Source organism: Equus asinus, chromosome 6 (assembly GCF_041296235.1).
Source record: "Equus asinus isolate D_3611 breed Donkey chromosome 6, EquAss-T2T_v2, whole genome shotgun sequence".
NCBI lineage: Eukaryota > Metazoa > Chordata > Mammalia > Perissodactyla > Equidae > Equus > Equus asinus.
Genome location: NC_091795.1, coordinates 60,719,511 through 60,747,378, shown reverse-complemented (window position 1 = coordinate 60,747,378; position 27,868 = coordinate 60,719,511). Strand labels below are relative to the sequence as shown.

Below are 27,868 nucleotides of genomic sequence, written 5' to 3'. Positions count from 1 at the left end.
AGAACTTCTATCCCATACAGTGCTTGGAGTAAGGAATAGCAAGAAATAGGGATGTGTTTGGAAATGATGATGACTTAGTTAACAGAAAGTTGATTTTTGATTTTATTTTTGAGCCACGAGTTGAACACATGCAAAGTTCTACACGGAGCTCCCCTAAATAAGCCAATATCAGAGTAGCACCTTTATGAGTGATGAATGTTTTTCTCAAACAGTGATTGAGAGTAAACATTAACTGGCTCAGATGCTACAATGTTATTTTGTTCATATATTGAGAAGATCCATTCTTTGCTGCTAGAGTGAAACTAAAACTCCAAGCTTCCTTATCTGACTACTTCATTCCTTCTGGTGCACACTTTGGCTTATTAAAACATATGCTGTACTGGTAAACCACTTCAGTTTAATTTGCTGATCAAAAATGGAAAATATATACTACTCTAGAAATCAAGACTCAGTCTGGATCTCATAAGCAGTATGCATCATCTTGGACTGTTTTCTGTGTTTCAATAGCATATAAGAATATATATATTATACATGTAAATATATATACCATATGAATATATATATGTATATATAATCATTTGTATATGTGAATCATAATAACTTCTCTATCTCATAGGGATGTTATGCGGATCAAATTTGACACGTATGAAAGCACTTTGGCAATATGAAAGTTCCCACAATGCAGTGTTTATATGTTATTATTACAACTAATAAGGAATTATTTTTCTTTCTCACATGACTATATAAAGAACAGTTCTGGGGAGCGCTTAAAGAGGGCAGCCAAATATCCACTTAACAACAATAAATTTAATTTTCAGGTCTTGAAATTCTCTTCTCCCCCAGTTGAACAGAATCTGTATCTCTGCATCCAACCAGCCCCTCATGCTAATGCTGCTGTTCTTGGGCTGACCCTTTTTATACCAGGATAGGCTTCCTTTCAGCATTGCTTATTTAGGGAGTATGTATCAGTCTCATTAGTAACCTACAAGACAGGAAATGCCAATCCGTGCCTGGCACTGCGATTACTTCTCCAGGCCGCGCCTCCTGGAGAGTTACTGCACAGATGCAGGGATGCTGGAGTTCCCTCTAAGTTCTCCTCCTTAGTCACATTCCCAGGACTTAGACGACTGTGACAACCTGACTTATTTTATCTCCGCATCCAGAGTTTACTTTTAATTCACGTCCTCTTATATCAAGTGCAAATAAATCAACAGATAAACAGGAAAAACAGATCACTTAGCAAATGCTGCCAATTAAAGGAGAGAGAGACAGAGAGACAGAGAGAAAGAAGGAGGAGAATGAGAAGGAGAAGAGGGGAGGGGAGCTGAGGGGAGCAGAAGAGGAGACTGATTCTCTAAGTGGGACCCACACAGCATCGGCTCCTTGTAGTGGTTGTATTTGTAGTTACAACACAACATTGTCTATGGTTATGTCCTCTACATGGATGATAACATGCTAGTTAACTCTTAAAGACACTGAGCAGTATTTTCTTAGTGCATTAGAACAATGGAAGTATTTGCCTTTCCAAATTATGTTTAAATCTAAAAGTATGGGAACTGCTTAGGTGTATGTTTTATCTTATTTCATATACTTCTGTAGGACAGAGTTTATGTCTATGCTTTATGCCTCCAGAACATCTATCACAGAAATTCAATAGAATTGATTAAAAATGTTATCACCATTGATTATGGCTATTATTTCACAATGTATATGCATATCTAAACATCAAATCACATGCCTTAAATATATACAACTTTTATTTGTCAATTATACTTTATTTTATTTTATTGTATTTTGAGGAAGATTAGCCCTGAGTTAACTACTGCCAATCCTCCTCTTTTTGCTGAGGAAGACTGGCCCTGAGCTAACATCCGTGCCCATCTCTCTCTACTTTATACATGGGATGCCTACCACAGCATGGCTTTTACCAAGCGGTGCCACGTCCACACCTGGGATCCCAACTGGCGAACCCCGGGCTACCGAAGTGGAACGTGTGGATTTAACCGCTGCGCCACCGAGCCGGCCCCATGTCAATTATACTTTAATTAAGAATGGAAAAAGTCATCACACTCTGAAACCTGGCTTATCTTCTTTAAGTATCTGCAATTAAAATAAAAGCATTTCATGAGAATAATTATGAGTGTGAAAATAGAATTAATAAAGTTAAGAGTGAATGATTCATCTTTACTTTAAAAATAGAAGAAATATTACACACGACACTTGAATTGGTAGAATCATTTCAAATAATCTTATTCCTGATGGTCATCTTCTCTAAGCTCACCACATCTAGGTGTATGTTCGTCACAAATGCTCATTTATAACAGCTCATTAAATCCCAAAATAAGAGTAAGTATAGATTATTTTTCAGGAGTATAACTCCTAAGAGTGGGAGACGAGAACTTTGGCAAAAAGCACACTTTCTCAAAGATTTTATCTGCCTTCTAACAACTCCAGAAGTGACAATGAAATTTTATAACTGGTTTCCACATTATACTTCATGGCTGGAAATTCATGGTAGAGAAATAGCAAAAAGTGACATTATCTTTAACTAAAAAGAGAGAATGACTGAAAGTTAGAAGAAAGGAAAAGCTAAAGCTGTCTTGCAATATGTTGGTCTGCCTGCATTTATGAAGCATTCCTGTCCCCTGAGAAAGCCATAAGACATAGCCTGCTTTATAGGAACGACTGAGAAAAAATAGTTGACTACCATTCTGAGGTTTTTTTTCCTATATAATATCCCCCCAACTTTCCCTATCTCCCCTGAACTCTATCACGATAGTCTTAACATTATCTTCATTTGATTGTAAAGAAACTATGCCTTTATAATGTTTTCCTTTAAAATCTACCTACAGGATGAAAGTTTTTTCTTCTTCCTGAAATAAAGTGCATGAAGATAAGGGCTGGCTGAGACTAGCCATCAAATTCAGACTAAGAAACAAGTGCAGGACAGAATGCATTCATAAAATGTATACCTTTTGATCGATTCTTCCATGCAGTCACTCATTTATTAATTCATTCACCCATTCAGAATCACTTATTGAATATCTTTGATTAATAAGGAGTTATACAGAGGGGAAATATAATAGGGAACCAGACTTCCCTGCCCTGGATTGCATGGAGGCATGCAAATGAAGACCGTGTATGAGCAGAAAGTTGCTCTTTCACCAATGACCATGGAATGAGCAGAGGTGTCAGAGCTAGACAGAGTGGGCTGAAATCCCAGCTCTGCCACTTACTAGCTGTGTGACTTTGGGCAAGTTTTCTAACTTTTCTAGGTTTCTTCCTAAGTAAAAATGAAGTCATTTACACCTATTTTGCATGATTATTATGAGTAATAAATTCTCTAGGGCTGAAGAGGCACACTGCTAGCACAGTGGTTGGCACTTAGAAGATGTTGTTGAGAGTATTTATTACATAGACACAGCTGGCTCTGTGCACATTCTCACTTTGCTCTCCCTGCAACATGGAAAGAAAAGTTTATTCCTAGCACTGGACTCCTGAGATCTTTAGACACAGACATTCCCTTCACAAAGGAAGAGCAATTTCCTGACTTAAATTTGCACTTTCATGTTTAAACATTCTATAATGGAACAAATTACATATTTGATATGAGAGCACTTTTTAAAACACCTCAAAAAACATCGCATCATCAATATATCGAAAAGCCAAGGAGCTTCTCTTCTTTTCTCTCTAGCTGAATGATGTAACCAAGAATTCATCAAATCGCATTTGTTTCAGAGTTTGGAGACTTGTTGACTTATCTGTTCCAATTCCCTTATAAGAAAGAGAGGGAAACCCTAAGTTGGCATGGTCACTGCATCGCTGAGTGTCTCACTTAGGAGTAGATTCTGGCCTCTTGCCTCTCCACCCAACTGACATTCTATTTCATCCATTGCTCCCAGTTTCATGTTTGGGTAAGAGGAAGATAAAAATAGCAGCAAGAATAATTGGCTACTTTTCCCAAGTTTTTCAAACATGATTTGCATTTTTCAATTCTGCTTTATGTTTTACTAAAAATTTTAAGCAAAGCCTTTGAGAAATATCAGAGAATGGCATCTGCTGACATCACCTAGAACTGCCAGATGGAAAAGCTCTCAGCAACCCATGCAACACCCACTAAGGACCAACAGAAGAACACTCGTACAAATGCTGGGGGAGAATTTCCTCGTCTTCTATTGAGGACTAGGAGCTTCATTAAAGAGCCTGCCTTTGTGTACGCATTTCACCAGATGGCGTCTGTGGCTGAACTCTTCCTACAGGTATTTGAGGGTTTTATTTAGTTATGCCATTGTCTAATGACCCCTTCTTTGACCACTATTCACACTTGTTTTTTCCATTAAAAATGTTGTGATAAATAAAGATCATGTGTAAAACACAGATTGCTAAGTGATTAAGCACGTCCTCTCTGGATGGCTTTTCTCTCTCCAGCCTTGCATTTTACAATCCGTCCCACTCAATTCTGACGTGTTTCCTCGCATTTGCTGACATGCCTCTCCCACACGGCTGTGCCCTTCTCCTTCCCCACACACCTTTGCAATCCCTGTCCTCTCCCCTTCATTCTCATCACTCAGATGCCTGCTGATAAAGGACAAGAAATAAGCTTTCTGTTCACAAAAAAATATGTCATTTGTCATTATAAGAACTTCTGAAATCATATTTCACCTTTCAAATAAAAAGTTCAGAAGACAAGCTTTTCTTGATGGCTCAGTATCACTGTTACGAGCATTAGTACCCAGAGCACAGTACTAGCGATTTCAGATTCCAAAGAGGACAGTATCACTGCCCTGCTCCTTAGGTTCCCAAACAATTCTGTCACCTCTTCGTCAATGCCTACTCTCACTGGTTTTTCTCTTACTTACCACTGTAAGAGTTTATAGGCACCTTTTTCTCAAATTTGCTCCTTCAGATCTGCTTTGAGCTGTAAATCCAGATAATCAAGGTCCTCTACCTTGAGAAATAATAAATTGGCTATAAGAGAAAAAGGGTCAGAGAGGTTCTCCAATAAGAAAGCCTTGGTGATTTAGAGCACTCAGTTAAGGCTCATGGCTTAAAATACACAGGATCTATTAGTTCCCTCAAAATGCAAAGTTCCTTATGAAAGTAGCACATTTATTTGTAAGTGACCTGCCCAGTAACATTTTTACTATCTCATGTAAGATTTTCTTATTTCCTTTAGTCCAAGAAAACTTATTTGAACTAGACTCCAAATACCTCAGTTTCTGTTTTCCAAGATCTAGTCAAACCTGACTGTCTTTGACCTCCTTGTTACCTGAAAGACTGGGAGGTACCCTGGCTTGTACTTCCAGGTAGAACCTGATGCTGCCATGGAGGGGTTCCACTGTATTTACCCAGGGTGGGTGATTCACTTAGTGTATCCTTAGCAAAGAGACAGATGCTTTCTGTGGTAGCCCATTTTCTGGTTTCCTAGGACCAGCTTTTTACTTGAAAATTGAAAATTTGACATGAAAGTCCTACGTATAGCAGCGGAGCATTGTCTGACAGAGTGCTGGAAGGTGAGAGGATGGTGCAAAAAGACAGGGCAGGGATCCGCTCTGCTGTACACAGGGTCGCTAGGAGTCAGAATTGACTTGAGGGCAATGACAAGAAAGTATTGATTTGGGGATCTTGTAACACTGCTCCCTAGTGATTCCGTGTACGGACATTGAAGTTGGACCCAAGTTTAAATCTGGTTCTGTGAGAATTTGGGTGATTCATTTAACCTCTCATTTGTAAAATGGAGTACCAATTTTTGCAGTGTAGTTGTAAGAATTAAGACAATTATGATCAATGAAGTACTTAATCCTGTTCCTGGTGCATAAGAAACACTAAATAAACTTTAGCTGTTCTTGCCTTCATTATTAGCATACAAGACATGCACATGTTATCTCTAGCCTGTCAGGAGGCAGAACGTTTGTCATTAAAGTGGGCATAACCTCAAGATCCCAATACCCACAATAGGTAGACTATCCACATTTGCCCTTGCCTAGAATATTGTGAGGTGGGAGGGGAAAAAAAGCCAAATAGTGCATGAAGAATTCAAATGTACTTTTTCTCCGAATGTTCTATTTTGCTTTCAACTTTTAAACTCCACTTTATTTCAAAACATACTCCCAACCATTGCAAAGCATTTTCAAGTTAGAAAGCCCTTCTTTTTGTTTCATAATAAACTAACTGCAGGTGCAGACTCAGGGGAGACAGACCTTGGAAATTTTAGTATGTTGCCATGGCAATGGTTTGTAAGAATGTGTATGAGTTTCATCTTAGCTCTCAAGCATTCAACCAAGTTCATATGTGGAGGCTCAATATTTGCCATTCATTGTGTCTTGAAAGGTTTGGAAATAACTGTCTCTGTTGCTTATAGCAACGAGAAACCACAAAAATACTATCATCTATCTATCTATCTATTTACTTATTTATGCAAATGTGGAGATCTAGTCATTCATTATCTGCCCTTAGCTGGCCACTCTCACCAGTTTGGCAGCTCTGAGAGAAGCTGTATACAGAAACTCAACAATAATTATTTTCACCATTGTTGCAAACACGGAGTTGCACTCCCAATACAAAATAGCTGTAAAAATTTTCTACTGAATTTCACATTAATATCCTCATTCAAAATGGACATATCCTTAAAGAAGCATGATAATTCTTTAGGGATGCTCAATTAAAGCAAATTTTCAGTTTAATGAATTGTGGAGTATCTTTTTAAAAGGATCCCATCCTATAATGCAGGAAAGAAGGTTAAAGTGTGTAATTCTAGTCATTAAATCAAATGCTCCCCCTCCAGAAAAAGCAGTACAACCACCACCAATAACAAAAAGACAGAGAAAGGAAATCAGCTTATCTAATTTCAGCTACCTTAATTGTTCTTAAAGTTTCGGTTGATTCTTCTAAATTCCAAAACCTGCACAATGGACTCATGATTCATTGGCAAAAAAGCAGTGATTCTTGACAAAAGCATTTTCTCCCCATAAATGGAATCCACAGAACCCTAAATTTGGAAAGTTTTAAAGCTATCTGTTTGGTGTAAGAAATAATTCTTAGCAAATTCTCTTCTAATTACGAGGCTTTTTCCATCTAAAATTATACTATACAAATTAAGACAATTTTTTAAGAATGTATTCACCAGCAAAAAAACCCCACTGGATTTCTAAGAGTATATATTCTTTAGTTTTCCTAACAAAAGCTTTTGCTGTAAATGACCCATCACGTTTCAAAGTGCCCTACACAAAATGAGGCCACAAGGGACCCCACCACCTCCTGCATTTGGTTACTGCCCAAACCTTCACAAAGGTATTATTACCTACCAAAGCCTGGCAGTTATTCAAAATTCACTTTGCCGCTTTAACTTTGACCCATCGTCCAAAACACATATGCACACACATGTAACCATTCTCTCTATCCCCCATACTCCTTGATTTAACAGTTTGTTGATGTACTTTAAAATGGCAGTAGTGCTCCTCTCCTCTCCCCCACTCTAAAAAACCCGCAGCAATGCTGGAATTAAACAAATGAGAACACAGTAATTAGCTATGCAAACTGTCAAGTGGATCTAAAGAGAAAAACAACCCGAAAAACACAACAATCAGCAGTTTCAAGCTCTAACAAGAATCTACATTGAGTTCCCATTTATTTTAAACAAAAATAGATTAGGTCTTTTGAAAAATGTTCATTGCAATTTCTATGGAAATAGGGCAAATCAGCTAATGGGTGCTTTATATCTCTAATTTCTATGATGCTGATATAGAAGTCTTTGATCCTACACTCTTTCCAAATAATTTCTGTTCTACTCTTCTATAACCAGATTCATTCCCAATGTAAGTAGCATCAAAAATGGTTCCAAAATGGACATGGAATAGGTGAGTGTGTCAAATCACATGCAGTGACCCCCAGTTCCCAAATTCTCCCCCAACCTCACCTTAATAGTCATAAATGACAACTAAATTAAAGTGAACATTAAGGGCAAACTGGAAAGAGAAAAGAATTCTCAAATAATTTGGTGTGTTTTCTGTGAATGGGAGGGAGGAGACATTCAATTCTTTGGGTGGAGAGTACTGATTATATAATTTGTAGCTAAATCTCTGGGCTTCTTTATAGGTAATAACTACCTTCCCCGCCTTAGCCACCATGTTAAGTCCCTACGAAGCAACATGGATTACCTCTATCATACACAGGCTTTGTCTGAAATACTTACCTAGTGCTTCCATTGATAGGTTGATGTTTCCTTAACTCGTTATGCACCCAGTAATAGAATTAGAATATTAGTTTTTTTTAAATCCAGAATTGTGATGAATAGGTCAACTCAACTACTGTAAAACTTTTGTTTATTTCAAATCTCTTATCTTCAAACTTGTAGAACAACAATTGCCTGCTTTATAAATTGAGAATGTAAGGTGGGATGCCTGAAACTGGTCTAGGATAGGACACAGCACTCTGAGATTCAACTAGGAATTCAATCATTATCTAACACATTGATCTGGGGGAAACCATTCCGCAGCCCAATATAAGTAGGTTAGAATAGATGACCCCTCGATCCCTTTAAAATGTAATAATCAAAGGTAACATGAGGGAGTCTTGTGGTAATTGCACAGTTAATTATCTTGATTGTTGTGGTGGTTACAAGAAGCTACACATGTGATGAAATTGCATAGAACTACACACACACATAACTGCATGCATAACTGATGCAGTCTGAATAAGCTCTAATATTTATAGCAATGTCAATATTCTGGTTTTGATATTAGACTAGTTATACAAGATGTTAACATGAGGAGAGGCTGGGTAAAGGGTGCAAGGGATCTCCCTTTATCTTTCTTTGCAATTTATTGTGAATCCATAATTATTTCAAAATAAACATTTAAAAAATATTTAAATACATAATTCATGCCTACATACGTAAATACAATAATCTTCAATTTCATGAAATGGCTTGCAGACAAAGATGAAAGGCCAATATACAGGCCCTGATGTTTTATCAATGAAATTAAATGTATTGGTTCTAAAAGATTTACTTTTCAGCTCAACATGATAGATACCTAAAACAGTGGCTTTAAGGTAGTTAGAATAATGACTATTTCACCATGATTCAAAGAGGGAAACTGTCACACGACATTTTGTTACTAGTAACACCATTTTTGCCTACCCTTCTGTTATTCATCCTTGAATATTGAATCCTAAGGATTAAAACACCAAATAACTAAAATGTTCAACAACAATAACAATGAATATTATGCCCTTGATTTAAAAAAGAAAATTAAAACAAAATACAAATAAAACAAAACGAAATCAACAAAATTAAAAAGGAAGCATTAGGGGTTTACTAAAAATTAAATTCCCAATGTTTATGTCCTGAGGACTCTGTAATTTCTGGCCAACTAGCTACCCCTATGCTGAGTAATCTTACTTTCCATTCCTAAAATCCTGCAGAATCCTATTCATTTATGAACTGAGTTGTGGCAAATACAGTTCCTTCCAATGTTACAGAATTCAGAGGATTCTCCTGATCTCCATGAGGTCTAAAAATGATGGGTAGTGACTTAGCAATTTTATAGCTATATACTGGTTTCAAAATTTGATTCTTAAGTGACACACATGGGGCTAAAGAAAGCAGTAGATGCCACTAGTAGACTTGTGGTAGAAGCATAGTATAAGAAAAGAGGAAAGCAAACAAGAAATTATGAAGAAAGAGAATGAGCAGAAGGAAGGAGAAAAGGATGGAAAAGGGTCCCTCCATCTTTATCTGGATAGTGGCTGGGTGTCTCAGTCCTTTCTACAAATGAGACACATGAGAGAGGTAGTGCAGACTTAGGAAAGCAGGATTAATGTCTCACTCCGTGAGAGGTGAAACAGGTCTTGGTTTCAAAATTCTAGAAAGGGGTTTAAGAGAAAAGAAGCAATATAAAATGTACAAGTAAGACAGTCCACCATCAAACCAGCTCTGCTCCAGGACTAGCCAACTAAGCTGTGTCTTTCCAGTTTAGCTCTCTTGTGGCAGCAAAGACTTTACTCCTCTTAAACACCAAACCTTAAGACACGGAACAGAAAAGTGCCTAGTGGAGGATTTTCCTGTTCTTGAACATCCTTCACCAAACAATATAAGGTAAAACAAACAGAGGCAGTTTCTCAGTCACCTTAATTAAAATGGGCAAGGAATGGTGAATTATCTGATGAAATCCTTTCAGAACCCATGCATACTTTTCTCAGAGTTAATTCTACCAGTTATAGTAAATTTAAAGTGGTAAGAGGAATTATGCCCAATAAAAGCATAAAATATGTAATGGGCGATTCGCCAAGAAAGACACTAAGGGTGGTAAATTGGTCACATGTTCCAGAGCTGCTGCAACAGAATTCAGGCCTATACTTCACGTGGCCATAACGAAGAGCTGGCGGAGAAGTGTGTGGTTACCACACCTCATAATGCCTTGCCCTTCTTTGTTCTCCCTAGTGCCACAGGGCTTCGTAAACTTGCAGGGTCTGGGGAATGTTTAAAGTGGGTGTTTCAAGTTGCGTCAAGTTCTTCTGGAAGTCAAACCTATCATTATAAGATCACATTAAAAGCTAAACCTCTACTGTACATATTAATTTGTGTTCCAAAATGCTGGTTTCCCTGAGCATTCACCAAATCCTGATGGAGGGAGGCGGGGCACGGGGTAAATAGTCTATGTTTAGATGCTGACAACAAATAGGAAAAAAATAAAATAAAAATGCAATCACTACACCTTCCATACACTAAGAAGTCTTGAAATGATGTCAAAGTTCTAATTCCATCCTTGTGTCTAAGAATATTTCTCTGCTAAAGATTCCAATTTCTATAGATACCTGCTATAGATAATTCCAATTCCAATTACTATAGATACTTGCATCTACATTAGCTTTTTAATAAATTGTGAGCATCCATAAAAATAGTTTGTCCTACACATCTAAACTTTTACTCCCAATATAAACCGACTTTCTTTTTCACATTTGTAGAAAAATGCTTACAAAGTCTTGTTCTCTGAGAACCTTCATTTGGCATTTACTAAATTTATTTTTTCACAAATCTTTATCAGTAATGAGAATTTTTCTCAGACTGTGTTGTTGATTGCTTATGTCACCACTTTCCTTCCCACTTCCATTAGGAGCCACAGTGCACCTCATTTCTCAGAGAAGAATCTGAAACTGATTTGGGGATGAAGAACTTTTAGTCCACACTATGCAGCACTTTATAAAATATTTATTGCTATAAAGCCTAAAAATACACATGGTAGGTACAGTATTCACTGGGTAATTATTTAGTAGATTCAGCCCATGATTTTATACCACAGGATTCCTATTAGGAACACCAAAGAGGGAATCAGAGTTTCTTGACACATGGTAATAAATATTTTCACTTACAATGAATAATTTAGCTCTTTTGGCATTCATTGTATGAAAAATACGTTTGAAATATTTTCAAGGTCTCTTAGCAAAGGTGAAGGTTTTGGAACACAAGGAGAAGAACAGGCAGTATGAGGCCCCTTTCTTTGTTTTCACAAAATTTTGCTTGCTTTTGTGGTGCACACACTGCAAACATTTTCCTCATTTGGCAAGATGATGTTAAAATGAAAAGACGTTGTTTCTTCCATAGCATTTCCTGTTGTGAGTCTCTAGGATTACCAAATCACTAATTCTCTGAAATCTACCAGCCTTACCCATAGAATGTTAATGACTCTCTGTTTTCTTCATGATGGAAATGGAAAGGGATTTTCTCTCTAATTAACACCAGCCATGACTGGAATTATTCTCACACTAGTTTCAAAATGAAAATTCCTTAAGAAAATCCCAGATGCAAATTCATCTCAAAATTCAGGGAAGATGATTCAACAAAATGAAAAGCAGTCTATGTTTTAAGACCACATTTCCATAAAAATTTTTCTTTTAAAGAAAATCCACATTTATTCACACTCTAAAATCATAAAGTATTAGAGCTTCAAACTCCTCACCTTACAAATGAGGAATTCATGTACCAGAAAATTAAGTAGTTGGTCTTCATCACACCAGTAGCAGTAAAACTTTCTCCAGTACAATGTCTTTACATAAATCAATTAAAAGAATGCTTTAAAATTAAATAAGCTCCCCAAAAACAACTGTTCACATTGGGACATGTTGACTTTGAGGTGAATTTGGAGCGGCTGTAAGGGTAGGTCTGAAATTTAGGAGAGCATTCTAGACTGAGAAGGGTATAAATTTCCCCAGGCAACAGAAAAGAAAAAAGATTCAAAATGAAGCCAACATTTATAAAGGTGGGAAGGAAAAAACAGGTACGAACAAAAAGGATTGCTTTTCTGTTAATTGTTTTTCCTCCTAAAATGACTTGATTGAATGTTTCTGAGTAGAAATTCTGGGTAGCCCAGTGAGAAGGATTCTCTTAGGTATTGATGGGAATCAAACCAAGTGATATAGACATTTTCCAAAAGTAGTCTGATGACACTCAGTGGCATCTATGAGATAAAAACTCTAAAAATAAATGATTTTTCAAAGGGCATACTGAATATTAATTTCTCAGCATTGACAAATGTACAATGCTTCAAAAAGACATTCACGTTAAGGGAAGCTGGATGAAGTGTGAATTCCCTATGTTTGCAACATTTCTATGTATTTAAATTGTCCAAATTAAAACATTTATTTAGAGGCTGGCCCTGCGGCCAGGTGGTCAAAGTTCTGCGTGCTCAGCTTTGGCGGCCTGGGTTTGTGGGTTCGAATCCCAAGTGCGGACCTATTCCACTCATCAGCCCTGCTGTGGAGGCATCCCACGTACAAAGTGAAGGAAGTCAGGCACAGATGTTAACTCAGGGCTAATCTTCCTCAAGCAAAAAAGAAAAAAAAATAGAGGAGCATCACCAATGGATGTTAGCTCAGGGTGAATCTTCCTCACAAATAAATAAATAAATAGAAACATTTATTTAAAAAATAAAAAATAAAACAAGCCCACTGATCTGATCAATCTTATATATTACATATAAGTTGGCAAAACTGGTATTTATAAAATAATTCTCATCAAAAAAAGATCCAGATATATTCATAAAGGAAAAAAATACACAACCACCACCATGAAAATGCAATCTATAAACCCCTCCCTTTTGTAATATTTACGGACATAAAACATGTATTATCCTCATTTAAATGGCACGTCTTTGGAAATGTCCTTACACTGCAGACTTTCAAATAAACCAAGCATATACTTTTCCACTTCATCTTATCATTTTAAACCCTTGTCTCTCTTCCTAAAGTACTACAAAGAGTTGACTCATCATTTAGGGAATTGCTGGGTAGAGAGAGAGAGGCTAAAGTCAGTATTTATTTTGTTATTGCATCAGTAGTTTTCTGTTTAAAATGACACTCTCTATTGCAACTGAAATCTTACTGGTTATGTGGAAAACCAGAAGGTCAGGAATCTAGGAAACCCTTGTTGTGTGGATGCCTTTAAACAAGGACCTAAGCTTACTACCTCCAGCTTGAGATCTGGAAAGGTAAACAAAAACTATTCAGTTTGATATTTTACACCTATGTCTTACTTTAGTCAGTTCTAATGAATGGTTCATGAAGTTTCCCATAATTATTCACTGTATTTTAAACCATTTCCTGAGGAAATAATAGTATTGATAACCATTTCAGTAACATGCATAGACTGTTTAAATAATTATCACTCATTCAAAATGGTTTCACTCAAGGCCAGACCCTTTGCTTCCTGCCTATACCCACCCACATTCTATTGTCTTTTCCATGGGTACCCTTCAAAAAGAAAAAAGAATCAAAGATAGAGAAGAAAGTAGAATCAGGAACATTAATACTTATTGCTGGAGTAATTTACAAACACTCTCAATTATACCCTAGTGGCCTGAGATAATAATACTTACTCCAAAGTGTCTAATTTACTATTAGAAAAATGACAATATTTCAAATCATCCTATCAGTAAAAGGAAACTAATTTCTCATTTTTTAAAGGAAAACATTTAGTAACAATGGCTAATTTTAATGAATAAAGAGAATGAATACATACTAAATACGAAGGTGATTTTTAAATAAAACATTGTACACATTTTGCATTACTTTTATTATTCATAAAGCACAAAAACCGGCTTTTAAGAAATCAATATGCTGTCCTGAGAACATGTAGGACAGGAAACAACCACCTTGACTGATTTTCAGACAAGCTACTTGGGACCTTGCTTCATATTCAAATACCCTCAATGCCCTAAGTGCCACTTTAGAGATTGGTAGTGGTGTTATGGGATGTGTAGCCCACCTGATTTGACCTGATTTTGTGTTACTTTTTATTTTGTGACTGGATAACTAGGTCTGCTCAAACAAACACAGAGAACATACAGCAGACTAAGATCAGTGCATCTACTTAGCCCATATTGAACCCAATTGAATTCTCCTTTCTCCAAACCTACCAGGAAATGCATAGCAGATGCTCAGCAAATGTGCGTTCATTAGTTGATACTACAGGTAACAATGTTCAGCCTTCTGTACTCCTCTAGTTTTATGTGTGTTTGTTCTGACTCTTCAACTGGACTTTTAAGGCAGCAAGTGTCTTAATTCCCTTTGAGTCACCCATGACATCTAGCAGAGTTCTGTATAGATCAATCAGCCAGTAGATATTTTAACAGACCTTAATTATTAAATATACAAAAACACTGAGATAGGTGCTTAGTAATTGCTTATATATTACAATCATCAAGATCCTGGAAAGAGATGGTATACTTCTTGAAGGCTAAGAAAACTCTTGGCAAAGCCGAGAGTAGCTATTCCTCCTAAAATTTCTAGTTTGTTATATGTATCCTTTTAACATATCATTTGGCAGCTATGTATTTAGCAGTGTTTTATAAAGACACACGTATTCATACACATACTACGTTCAATTCTGAAAATATTATAGTCCTACTACAAACCTAAGGGATATGTGATCCACTCAAGTCTAGCTGTGCTAATTGAGAGAAGTCATAGTATGTAGTTGAAAACAATGATTTCTAAGCCACTAAAAGGATGCTTGGTCTAGAAAGCACATCTAGTCGTGCAAGGTAATCCATAATGTAGGTAGTTCACACATGGGTAATTGAGAACTGATGCTTGAGGCTATACCCATGCAATTCCAAAATAAAGAGCTTTTTAAAAAAATCAAAATTCTTAGGCAAAATTTTTTACCTGACAATAAAATGGTAGCATTTTGGAGTCACAAAGGTGGTCTTAGTTTTGTATATATAATACACACTTTATTATATACACATAGTGTTTAAATACTTAATCTATATTTTGTATACATAATCAATATTTTTTTATTTTAAGAAAATTCATTTCATGGGATGATTGATTGGGAAGGCAATGCTTTGAAGCCCTAGCAGAGTTTTCAATTTTAAAAGCATGGAGACCAGAGAAGTGAAGGCATCTTCCCATACCATTAAACTCCCCCTTTATCCATGAGCTTACTAGTAAATCTGGGCTGTGAACGTAGATAATCATCATTTTCAGTCAAAAGTCTGAAATACACTAAGAGCTAAGACTGTGGTATCCTACAAACCCATCATGTTTTAACAAAAAAGCAGTGGAAATAAAGGTGAGAGAATCTGGACTTTAGGAATGATTTCTTTTAGTCTCCCAAAATAATATTCAAATCATTCCCACCATTATATGTAGTTTTTGCCTTTTAAACTAAGCAATACCTAAAGTAATGGAACTTTTATAAAAAAAGACATTACATTATAGTTGTGGGAAAATAGTAAGAAAAGCATTTGAGCCCTTTGGTTATCAAGAAAATAATTAAATTATGGTTTAATCTGGGATATCAAAAATATATACAACAACAATGAAAACAAAAACGTATAATTGATTTTGGGAAAATAGTTCTGAGATACTAATGTTTAATCAAGTGAATTCAAATCAAGGTGAAAATTTGAGGAGCAAATGGAAATGTGTAGTGATAATCACATAATTTTTGACACAGATAGAAAACATCTCTCATATATTTTTCCTTTTCCATGGTTATTATTCAGTTTGGACTCATACTGTCTTAATTTGCTAAGGGACTCTAGAGATAGCCATGGGTTTATGATTGTCTGTGACTCTCCCCAATTATTCCATGTACTGGAAATTGCCTATCTACTCGATAATATTGTGCTTGGCTCCACTCTGTGTCAGTGATGAGGGAAAGGAGCCTTCACGAGATTCAAATATCAAATGTCAAGTAATGTAAATAAGATAGCAGAAAGCAACATCAATCTTTCTTGGTCAATATGGTAACCTTAGTAGAAATCGAAGAAATTCAAAGCCTAAATATATACAAAAACGTAGACAGCAGAACTTGGTGTCATTATACTCTGCTGAATTTATGCATAGCTTATTGTTTATGTTCAGTAATCTTGAGATCTGGAGCAAATGGCATACCAGTCCATAACTGATAGGTAAACAGCAGAGGGAAAAGACAGGGAGAAAGGGAAAGGAGAAATGTAAGAGAAAACTGAAGGTACCATTTGCTTAAGTATAATTAAATATTCACTCACACTGTTCACGTATGGGTCTTGCTAGTCCTCGTAATGTTGGAATTAAGAGCACTCATTTTGACAGGGCAAAAGTTTGTTTCAAATGAGTCATTTTCCAAATGGGCAGAATGCAAGCTTAGGTTCCTGAAACATTTAAACTTAATATAGACAAAGGCTGAAAGTCCTTGGCTACAAGCTTTTTTCCCATTTGAAAACTACAAAGCATAAGTGAAGAGGGCTTTTCCCATCAATTAGCATTCTGCCTACTGCATCCATCATATAGTTAATTGATTGCACTTGTAGTTATAAACGCACCCAGATGCTGTGGGATGAGCACATTTCGTAAATTAAAGGAGCATATGGAAAGCACACAGACAGTAACATTTCATCATAACTACCCAAAACATCCTTAATATGCACTGCAACATCACTAATTACTTTGTAAATATGTAAGCATTTCCCTGGTTAATGTCTTGGTGAGAAATTTGCTTGGCAGTTGAGCCCAAATGCTATTGTGACCAGGATTTAATACCGCTTCAGGGCTCTTCTCGTTTCATTCCACTCTGCCCGTAAGGAGACTGTGGTTCTTAGCCCATTAGGCAATCTCGATTGTGCAAAGTCAATGAAAATATTTATTCTTTAACACTGGGTCATCTTGCTTAATGAACACCAGTCAATCCTCCAAAATGTAAATATCTGTCCAAATCTGTCTGCAGGTGCTATTTCTGTCTAAAAACATTAGAGGAAGTTTGCCAAGTCAGGAGAATTTTGCTGCTTAGTGGACTCTTTCATTAATTTTTGAGGATGGAGCGTGGAGGGGAAGGACTACAGAGAGTGTAGGAAATTGGCATAATTCTTTAACTCTGGGAAAGTCAGTATAAATGATTTGAGTAAATTATCTTGAATTTACCTCAGACTATGAAAGGTACAGGTTTTCACTTTCTTACCTACTTCATAATTCCTTATCAAGCCAAGGTTTAAAAGCTAAAGTTCAACGGTAAGTCAAAAGAGCCACGCCACATGGCAACACTTCCTTTGGAGAATGGAAATGCCAAAGTCCACCAACCAAATCATTAAGTGAGCTGTGGGTGACCCATGGACCAAAAGGTGTATACTTAATCTTTTTAAATTAGTGTTTTATTGGTACATTTTAACAGCCTAGTTTTGGTCAGATTCAGTTGTACTTAGGACTGCAAATTGTATCTATGTTCGCCTTAAAATTTTGAAAAAAACCATTAAAATCATAGAATTTAGAAGTAAATTGATTTTCATTCTATCCCCATCCTATGACATTTCTGGACAACGGCTGTGCCCAGTTCTCTGGGCATGTAGGTGACAGAAGGCTTGATGAAGGATGCTGAGAGATTAATTTCATTTCGGAATTTGAACTGGGCATGGGTCAAGCCCCGAGTCTTCATGATAAAATCAACAAATACTTAAACAAAACATCCAAAGTTATTCTAGAAATGAATATCTATTTATAAACCAGAAGTAAAATAATAGTAGATTAGTCAGCATGGGCTCTTAATATTTTCACAACTGAAAGTTTACTTAGGGAAAAAGTCAGTAAACTCTACAGATGCTTGAAGCATCTACGGTCTGGTACATAAGTTTAGTAGTTGTTGCCATATTTATATTTAGATATCACCAACTCAAATAATATGATATTTTAATTTCAATTTTGCTCCTACATTTCCTGAACATGGGAAAGAGAAAAAGGTTACAAACAACAACAAATAGACAGCCCATCATTTATAATCTGCTAAAACAACTTCCATTCATGGGATTTCTTCCCTAGTCTACGAAGCCTGGGCCACCCAATTTAATGAAAAATAGCTGTCACAACAGACATAACATTCTGTCTCATAATTAAAGGAAGATGCAATCAGAAGTTCCCTTGAAAAGAAAGGCCAGGCTTCCTTCACTATTAAGCACACCCTTCCCCCGCCCCCCCCTTTTCTGACAAGCAATCCCTTCTGTCTTCCATCTGCTCCGCCCCCACCTATTGTCTCCACTCACTGCCAAGCGTGCCAATCCCATCTGGCCATACTCTTGCTTCTGCTAGCTCTAATTCCCTTGGGCCTAAGAAATATTTGAATGCCAAGGCATTTTCCCTCTTTACCAGAATAAGAACCAGCTAGGAGAGTATCAAACAATTCCCCAAAGAATTCACACACACATGAACACGCACAGGATCTCTCGCATACACAAACAGTTTTAGAATCCACTCCTAGGCTAAAATTAAAAAAATGTTTTTAATTCTTTCACCTCGGATGCATTTTAAAAACTGAAATCTTATTATCTTTGAAATAATCAAAATTTACATTTTAAAAATATAAACACTTTCATTAATCCCCAGACAAGCACTTTTTTTCAGTAAGCAGAATTAGTTCGTGTAAATAAATGTTACTCAAATCTTACCATCATGAAATAATTCCATTAGTTAATCAGGTTTAATCATTGATCACTAATACATTTTCTGTTGTACTAAACATCCATTTAAGTCAGACATTCCACCTTTACAAATTCTCAACGAAAATCTCATTCTGCAGCAAAAGCATGCACGGTCAGAATCTAAGCATATTTAGGCAAAATTATCACCAAGCCATTAACAATAATAAAGCAGCCTGGCAAGTATTGAAAGCAGCTTTTATTCATGCTTTTACTTGAACCAACTTAGTACACATATACATATACACACACACAATTTTTGGTTGTTTTTGCGACAAGCATGCTAAAAAATTCTCTGAAGCTCACATAAAGCAGCAAACAAAACTAAAAGCAACCATGCTCAGGGTTTAAGGACATTTAAAAATTTTAAACAACCTTTCTATATTTCATATAGAGCGTGCAGAAATTTGACATGCAACCTCCAAGAAGAAATACTTTAATATAAATCTTAAAATTAGTTTATCCAAAAGAGTTTATTCTTATTTTCATTACTATTGTTCTTAAGCTTCTGGTATCTTAAACCCTGCATGCTGCAGCTCTAAGCTGTGCTGAGCACCGGCTGTGACAGAAGAAGCTACCTGCGAGTTTTCACAGTGCCATCTCATATCCATGTCTGTCTGGCTACCCTGCGTGCTTAGAGCTTTTTTCTTAATTCTTAATGGAAATCCTAGGAAATTTAGTCCATCCTCTGAAATCAATACTGGTGACAGGAGAGCTCCCTGACTCAGTGGGAGATCAAGATGATAAATTGCCTGCGCATCAGCCTGGCCTATCAGTGCCCTGCACACAGATGGGCGAGAAAAGACACAGAAAAGGCTCGATCAGTCACGTGTCACCGAGGAGCCAATGGCTGACGCGCTACTGCAGGAAGGGATGCTGCAGTTCCGTCTGCAGTTGACGAGGTTGTTGGTACACAGCCCAGCCCGTGCCCCGCTCAAAAAGTCTAGGTGGTCGCTGCTGTTGAATTTGCTCCCTGGTTAGGACTGCATAGGGGAATGGACATCTCTCTAAACCCCTGACCCAAATAGAGACCTATTTTCATGCATAGGGAATTTTTTTTTATATTACTTTCGAATCCAGTGTGATTGCGGAGCAGAAGGGAAAGTATTTTTTTTAACATCCCAGTCCTTAAATTCTTATGTGCTTTCCTTCAGAAGATTATTGTGTTTTCACCTAATGTTAAATTAGAAATCTTAAACTGTGCAATTAGCATGCAACCCTCCTAACAGAATCACCTTGAAGCTTTATAATTGTAATTATAATTTTATTTCCAAGTTAATGAATGACATTTTTTTGAATGCCATGTTTATAATGAGCATTTTTATGGGATGATTGTGTAAAGGCAATTATGCAACACTAAGAAGTACATTATTATGCTCTTTGGCCAATTAGAACTGTTTCTCTTTAAAGACAATTCAAGTCCCAGTAAATATGCCATTTTATCAATCATTAAACATTAAAAAAAAACAAGCACCTAAGGATACACAGCCTGTTTCCCAGAGCCTGAAGAATAAATGTGTTAGCCAGTGATAGAAATATGTACTTATTTTTTGCCTTTGCTCCAAAATTTAAAATAATTCTTTGATAAGCAAAGGATATATATCTGGAATACAATGTGGAAATATTATCACCCAATACATCTGCTTCTATTGGTCATACTGTAGTAACAAACATGTTGCACAGTTCTTCAAGGTAACTCAGATGACTGTGTCCAGTCTGACAGGGAAGGTTATAAGTGATGAGACCATGATGTGTTTCAAATGACAGTATTACGGAGATTTAAAAAAAAAGAAATGCTCAAAATAAACATTGAGCAATTTTCAGGAATAACATTTATATCAGAAAAAGTACCTGGAGCGCTTCTCTTTCTTCTTCTTCATTGTCCAGCTTTAATGATATCCATGCATTTTCATAGATTAATTCTAACTCCTTTTAGAGTCACCTAACACTACTTGGAAAAAAAATCTGAGACTAAACACTGATAGGTGTGCTATCAGAATTAAACTGTCACTGAGCTTTAGAATGCTGAGATTCCAAAGCTCATTTTGTCTTGGCAACTAATTTTTAAACACCTTCCTGAAAGACTGAACCCTGTCAAGTTTTTTGCAAATTGCTTTCCTCCCTTTCTTTTCTTTAATATTGACCATCAGGAAATAATAAAGCATTTTCCAAGTTCTTTAAAATATATATTGTTTTATGCCCAATCCATTGCCCTATTTATTCAATAATAACTTAATCCTCAACAATCAAACTTTATTCTTTTAAAAGAAAAGATAAAGGCTGGCCCCGTGGCCGAATGAGTGGTTAAGTTTGAATGCTCTGCTGCGGCAGCCCAGGGTTTCACTGGTTCAGATCCTGGGCGTGGACATAGCATGGCTCATCAAGCCATGCTGAGGCAGCATCCCACATGCCACAACTAGAGGCACTTACAACTAGAATATACAACTATAAGGAAAAAAAAGTAGAAGACTGGCAACAGATGTTAGCTCAGGTGCCAATCTTTAAAAAAAAAAAAACTAAAAAGGAAAAGATAATGGCTCAGAGCACTTCTCATCAAAAAGAAAACAACAATAATAAAACATCACATCAAACCTGTTCATTGCAATATCATAATATCCAAAAACTGGAAACCACCTAAATAGTCATCAATAATGAACTGATCAGCTAAGTTCTGGTACATCCTTACAGTCAAAATACTCTGCAATGATTAAAATATATAAAATATTTTATATATATAAATAAGCATTTATATATAAATATAAAATATTTTTTAAATGTGGTGAATTCATATGTGCTTATATGAAGGTATCTCTATGATGTATTATTTAAATGAAAATTAAAGGTACAAATTTTCAATTGTATGAAGGCTATATACACATTATATATGCAAATATATAGTTTCATATGCAAAGGAAACTTATGTAAAGACAAAAGATCGGTTAATAGTGGTTAAATCTGAGGAAGGGAGCTGAGTTCAAAGATGGGACTAAGGCACCCTTTTATTAGCTACCATTTTGTACATTTTTTCATCGAGTCTACGTATTACTTTTCTAATTTAAAATTAATTTGTTAAAATGATGACATCTATATTCATTTAGATTTAGATGAATGTAGATGTTTTGAGCAAAAATATTGAGGGTAAAGGAGAGGAGACAGAGGGGAGGCTGGCCTGTGTTTTCTTCATGCAAAGAAAACAGGGTAGGTGTGGGCAAGAAGGGAGCTACCGGATATAGGTTCTGGTAGTCTTAGCTGAAGACCTAATCATCTCATATCAAATTCTATTTCTTTCATCTCTGAATGCAGATAACAATACAAACTTACACGTGTTAAGAGTTCTACAATTTCTAGTGATGATTCACCTAAATTATCTCCGATTCTTAGAGGTAGGAATGTGAAGGACTGAGAAGTAAATGATTTGGCTAATTACCTGAACTTCGGCAAATTAACCTTTCCAAGCCTTAGTTTTTTGAGCTGGATGCAACTAGCAAGAAGTGGCAGAGGTCAACTTGAATCTTAACATAGGATATTGTTTATTGCTGCTTTAAAGGCAACATAATGTGCGTTTTTTTGTTTTTTGTTTTTACCAATAATGGTGTAGGGCTAAAGGCAAAAAGAAATCCATTTTCTTGTGTTTCCTACTTGCACAAGCTTATTTTATGCAAAAACCAGAACCGAGCTAATAGATTCAATTGTTGTATCTTTTGTTGTTCTTGTTCAGACTCCTATAACTTTGAGATATAAACTTAAAAAAAAAATTGAGTTGGCCAACTTAAGTCAAAGTCTTCTAATTTACATTGTTAAAGGATTTTTTGTTTTATACAAAATTAATCTAAATCAGTGGTTTAGGGGAGTAATTTTGCCCCCAAGGGGACATTTGACCACGTTTGGAAACATTTCTGTTTGTCACAACTGGGGAGGTGCTACTAGCACCTAGTGGATAGTGGCCAAAGATGCTGCTAGTTATCCTACAAAGCACAGGACAGCCCTCACAACAGAAGTATCTGGCTTTAAATGTCAATAGTACTGAGACTGAACAACCATGCTCCAAACACTAGGCTCTTCTACTTTATTTACAAAGAAGTTTTTTTAAAAAAGTATTTTGTATAGTATATACTGTAAAGTGGCAAGGAAGTAAGTTTAGATGGAGAGGAGAAGAGGACTGAGGACCAGAGCCTGGGTCACTCCAAAGTTAAGAAGTTATGGAGAAGAGATAGAAACAGCAAATGAGGATGAGCAGGTAGGAAGAAAACTCCTACCAGGTCAAGTGTGGTGACCTAGAAGCCTCTGGTAAGAAAGCGTGCTGGAAAAGACATTAGAATCACCTTACTCAAATGCTGTAGATAGATCAAGTAATCATTCTTCACAGACTTTTTAAATTTAAAAAAGGATCTGAGAAATTAATCTCTTTGAAATTAACAATACAAGAGACTTGAGGTCCTTATTCTTCTTCATATTTGAATTTTTAAAGATGTAGACAGAATAGGTAGGATTTACTGGAATTACAGGAGGGCTATTGGAGGGAATATGTGAAGGGGAGGGGGCTTTTGTTACCCTCAAATTCTACTTTGGTTGCTTATCATCTTAGGTAACTTTATAGTCCACAAAGGTAGGCTTGTAATAAAGCAACTGAACAAATCCTATCTGGGACCATCCCACATCTCAGCTTGCAGAGGAGGCAGAGTGCCACTATCCCCCTAGAAAGCATGTCTGCAATTCTTGTCTCCAGGCCCCCACCAGTCTTTCAATCCGTAGATAAGATTTCAGGGAACAGAGTTCTCAGGACCAGCTTCAGGCCCTTTCCCTCCTGGGACTCTTGTCATGCTGATTCCAACACTTCACCAAGCCCATGGCATTCAGAGTCAGCGCAGCAGGGCTGAGGTACAGAGTCACCTGGAACACCAGGACATTGGAGCAGCTTCAAGCCAAATTAATGCTCTTTTTGACAGGGAAATATTACAGGAAAGCAGCAGAGTGAGAGAAAGAGAGAGAGAGATGGAGAGAGAGAGAAAGGAAAGAGATCAGAAAAGAGAGCCACAGACCCACAGATATCATCACATACTCTGGTGTGAGAGAACATTGCATGTCATAATTCTCATAAAACTAGATAGAATTTTACAACTCCAAGAGGTTTTACAGTTCACATAGTCCGACTCCCTCATTTTATAGATGAAGCATTTTTTATTCAGAGAGGGTAAAGAATGGGGCTTAAATTGAGTGACAGTGTGATTCTTTCCCGTTCTAGCCAATGGGTGAACATGATGTGGGCAAGTTTCAAGATGCTTTCAAAAATCACCATAATTATCAACCAGAGTAAAACTTAGAGGACGGGGGGAAGTTGACGTCAAATAAGGCACAGTTTATTTGGCTCCAAAGCCTCCCTCCACTGATGTTGGATTAAGGCATTGAAAGCTTTCACTATCCGGGAAGGAGAGTGTGATTCTCCAATGGGCATTTATAGGATATGAAATACAAGAGGAGAATCTTTGTGTCTCCGCTTTTCAGAAGAATATGAGTGGCTGCTAAAGAGTTTTTTAATGCAAATTCTCTTTTCTGTATTTGCACTGCTGTCACTATGAATGGGAAGTAGGATGAATGGGTGAATTGTAAAAGACTTACGTCAGGAAGTAAGCTCTAGTTGTGAAAAAATGTAGGATAGGAAAATATTTTGGATCATTTTCATTTTTTAAGAAAAGGGAAAACTAGAAATGATGGAAAACCATAGCGGATTACCTTAGTTTTTAATTGTTATTATTTTGCCCCTTCTCTCCTAAAATGGCAGCCCTAGTTTGAGGCAGTAGAGTACCACTAAACTCCTGTTAACTACTAATTTAATATTTGCAAGTACATGTTGGAGGTAGGAAGTGAATTAATGCTTAAATGAGTAAGATTTCACATATTCTAAATCTTTCTTTTTTATTTAAAGATTGGCACCTGAGCTAACAACTGTTGCCAATCTTTTTTTTTTTTTTCTGCTTTAATCTCCCCAAATTCCCCCGGTACATAGTTGTATATCCTAGTTGCAGGTGCTTCTAGTTGTGGCATGTGGGACGCCACCTCAGCGTGGCCTGATGAGTGGTGCCATGTCCGCGGCCAGGATCAGAACCAGCGAAACCCTGGGCTGCCGCAGCGGAGCGGGCAAACTTAACCATTCGGCCACGGGGCCGGCCCCTCACATATTCTAAATCTTATGGGTTTTTTTTTCTGCTACACTATTCTTATAGGTTTTGTTTTTTAAAATGATTATTTCTCTCTAGGTACATATGCTTTTCAAAAAGTCAAAAGACAAACAAAAAACCCACTGCCTCATATAATCTTTCCAATAACGTACTCTAAAATTTATTATACTAATGTTAAAAACAAAAGAATTTGAGACTCAGAGGGATTAAATAACATCTATATCCATGAAACTAGCAACTGAAAGTCTAGTGACTGCATAGCAAATGTTCTTTCCAGATAAGAACTACTTCTAGTGCTTCAGAGTAGTTGTTCTCAAAGTTTAGTATCCATATGACCTAAGAAGGAACATGCTTCTTCTTAACATACCCAGATTTCTGGGCCCTTCCTGGAGATTGATTCTCTCTCTGACTCAGATGGATCCCCAAAGTCTGCACTGTTAATAAGCATTGCATCTCCATAATTTAAGAACCTCAGGATCATCTTGGAGTTTCAAATTCAGAAATCTTTTTCAGGAAAAGCCATGCCAACAGGATTACTAATGAATGGAAATGGGAACATTTTTTTTATTTTTATTTTTATTTTTAAGGAGTAAAATAAAATAAGGTGTAGTGTTCACCAAGAGAGAAATCGGAACAGAGAACAGTGCTGTAGCAGGAAAGAAAATTACAGGTGCTTTAGAGACATCTATTAAGGGATAGTTTCCCAAATTGAATTTTATAACATAAAAAACATTTTAGTTGAAAATATTTCTGAGCAAGAAAGATTAATGTGCATAGAAGAAATGCGCAAATAGTAGCATTTAGAAGAATAGGATGACCCTTTTTATAACCACAGGTAGATATGGTACTCGGCTGAATTGATCCCTACGTCATTGTTGCAATTAGAAACCATGAAAATACAGATCCTTTCGTGTATTCTAAGGATTCATTTGCACTGAGAAAGGTTTTCTTAGGATGGCTCTCTAGACCTGTAGAGCTAGGTAAGCTTTCTCTTATGAGATCACAACCCACCAAAATCACATCAAAGCTTCCCCAATTGTTTAAGACAATAAATCCACCCAGAAAGAAATCCCCGCCCATTTCACGTCCAACAATGACTCATGAAGATGAAAGGAGAGTGCACTGTATAGAAACCCTCCAGTCATTGTTTTTCTCCCAGCTGGCTTAGGTCAGCCAGTTTTAGGTCAAAGGGTAATAATGCTGAAACATACTCTTTTCAGACTAATCTCTTTAGGATTTATACTGCCAGTCCTAACTCATTCTTAAAATTTTCTGAGCTTTTTGGCATACCATGTTTCTTTTCTTTCTACAAAACGATGACTAATTGTTCACTTTGATCCAAACTCAAGACCTGAGGGACAAGGTTAAGGAACTGATTCTTCCAGGATATTGTGAGTAGGACAATGCCTTTCACCAAACAGACATCAGTGACCAAATATTTCTTGTGGCTGATTGATGAAAAGCAGTAAGCAAGAAAGCCTGAGTCCATGGTCAAGTCTGTTAGAAGGCAGAAAGGAAAGAAAGAAGGAAGAAAGAAAAGGAGGGAGGGAGGAAGGAAAGAAAAGAACAAAAGGAAAAAAGAACACAAATCTTGTATGTATGAAGCTGAGGTACATAAATAGACTGAGAAACTTGCTTTTTAGTGAGTACAGCTTGTGGGACATCACCAAAAGCGCATCTCCTTCTCCCTGCCCCGCCCTCTCCATAATAGACCACACAATGATATTTTAAGCAACAAGAATGACTTAGAAAAGATACCCACACAGGTTACACATGACTCCACAATCCTGTGCATGCACACAACACGCACATATGCATATGCACATATGGAACCCACACTTTTACTTGTCAGGAGTGAATGTTTCCCATTTACAAAACTGTGAAACCTAAGCTGGAAACACAGCTAATCTTAGACTGAATATCACGTTATAAGAAAATCAGTGAACAGAAGAAATTCTCAGCTGGTCACTCATATAAACATAATGTTCCACCAGAAAACTCTAGCAGGCGGATGCACTTACGTCATGTAGACTGGGTATTTTAAAGCAACGGTTTTCCCAATTAAAGGTGCCTAAGAATTAGAGTGCTTTTTAAAAATGCAAATTTTCTGGCCCCACCCTGATCTTTTTAATTATAATTTCTAGGGAGGAGGGTGAAAACTGCATGCTTAACATGAACTCCAGGTGATTCTGATGCAGGTTATTTTGAGAGAAACACACTCTGTGTACATCCGTCTCCTGCCTCCACCCACTGCCCACTGTGACACCAGCCTTGGACATCCTGGATTATCCATTTCAACTCCTAAAGCGCAATGCCTTTCATTTTGGGGGCTAGAAGTTTAAAAAAATGTAGACAGGGATTAGAAATGATGGGATGGGAATCTGGAAAGATCTCCTGGAACACACTGTATTCAACTTGGGTCTTGAAAGATGGTAGAGTTAATTATTTCAGCAAAGGCACGGAGGTGTAAAAGTCCTTTTCACCAAAATTTTTAAAATTTATTATATAAATGATAAGCCCCTTTATATTTTCACCTGGAGGAACTAGCAATGCTTCTAGCACACACGAAATGATCAACAGACATTAGCTGAACCAGTAAATGATCTAACACAGCAAAGTAAAGCTAAGAAAACATTTTAATCACCATTCCACCCCTTCACAGAAATTTTTGTTGTTGCTGATGTTATTGTTTTAATTTTCATTTTACATTCTCTTCCGTTTATCTGCATACACAATTTTATATGGTTA

The 27,868-nt window shown here is 36.7% G+C and overlaps 1 protein-coding gene across 35 annotated transcripts in view; it reads right to left on the bottom strand.

Moving 5' to 3' along the window:
- Positions 1-27,868, bottom strand: part of NRXN1 (neurexin 1) — a 1,069,254-nt gene that overhangs the window by 34,286 nt on the left and 1,007,100 nt on the right. Inside the window, exon 1 of one of the 35 annotated variants that reach the window (XM_044772417.2) lies at positions 19,523-19,761. The exons of 33 other annotated variants lie outside the window; for them this stretch is intronic. In XM_044772417.2, coding sequence (XP_044628352.1) covers positions 19,523-19,555 — 33 coding nt within the window. In that variant the 5' untranslated portion in view covers positions 19,556-19,761. Of the gene's footprint in view, positions 1-19,522; positions 19,762-27,868 lie in introns of those variants that run through there. One more of the 35 variants, XM_044772418.2, reaches the window with a different exon arrangement.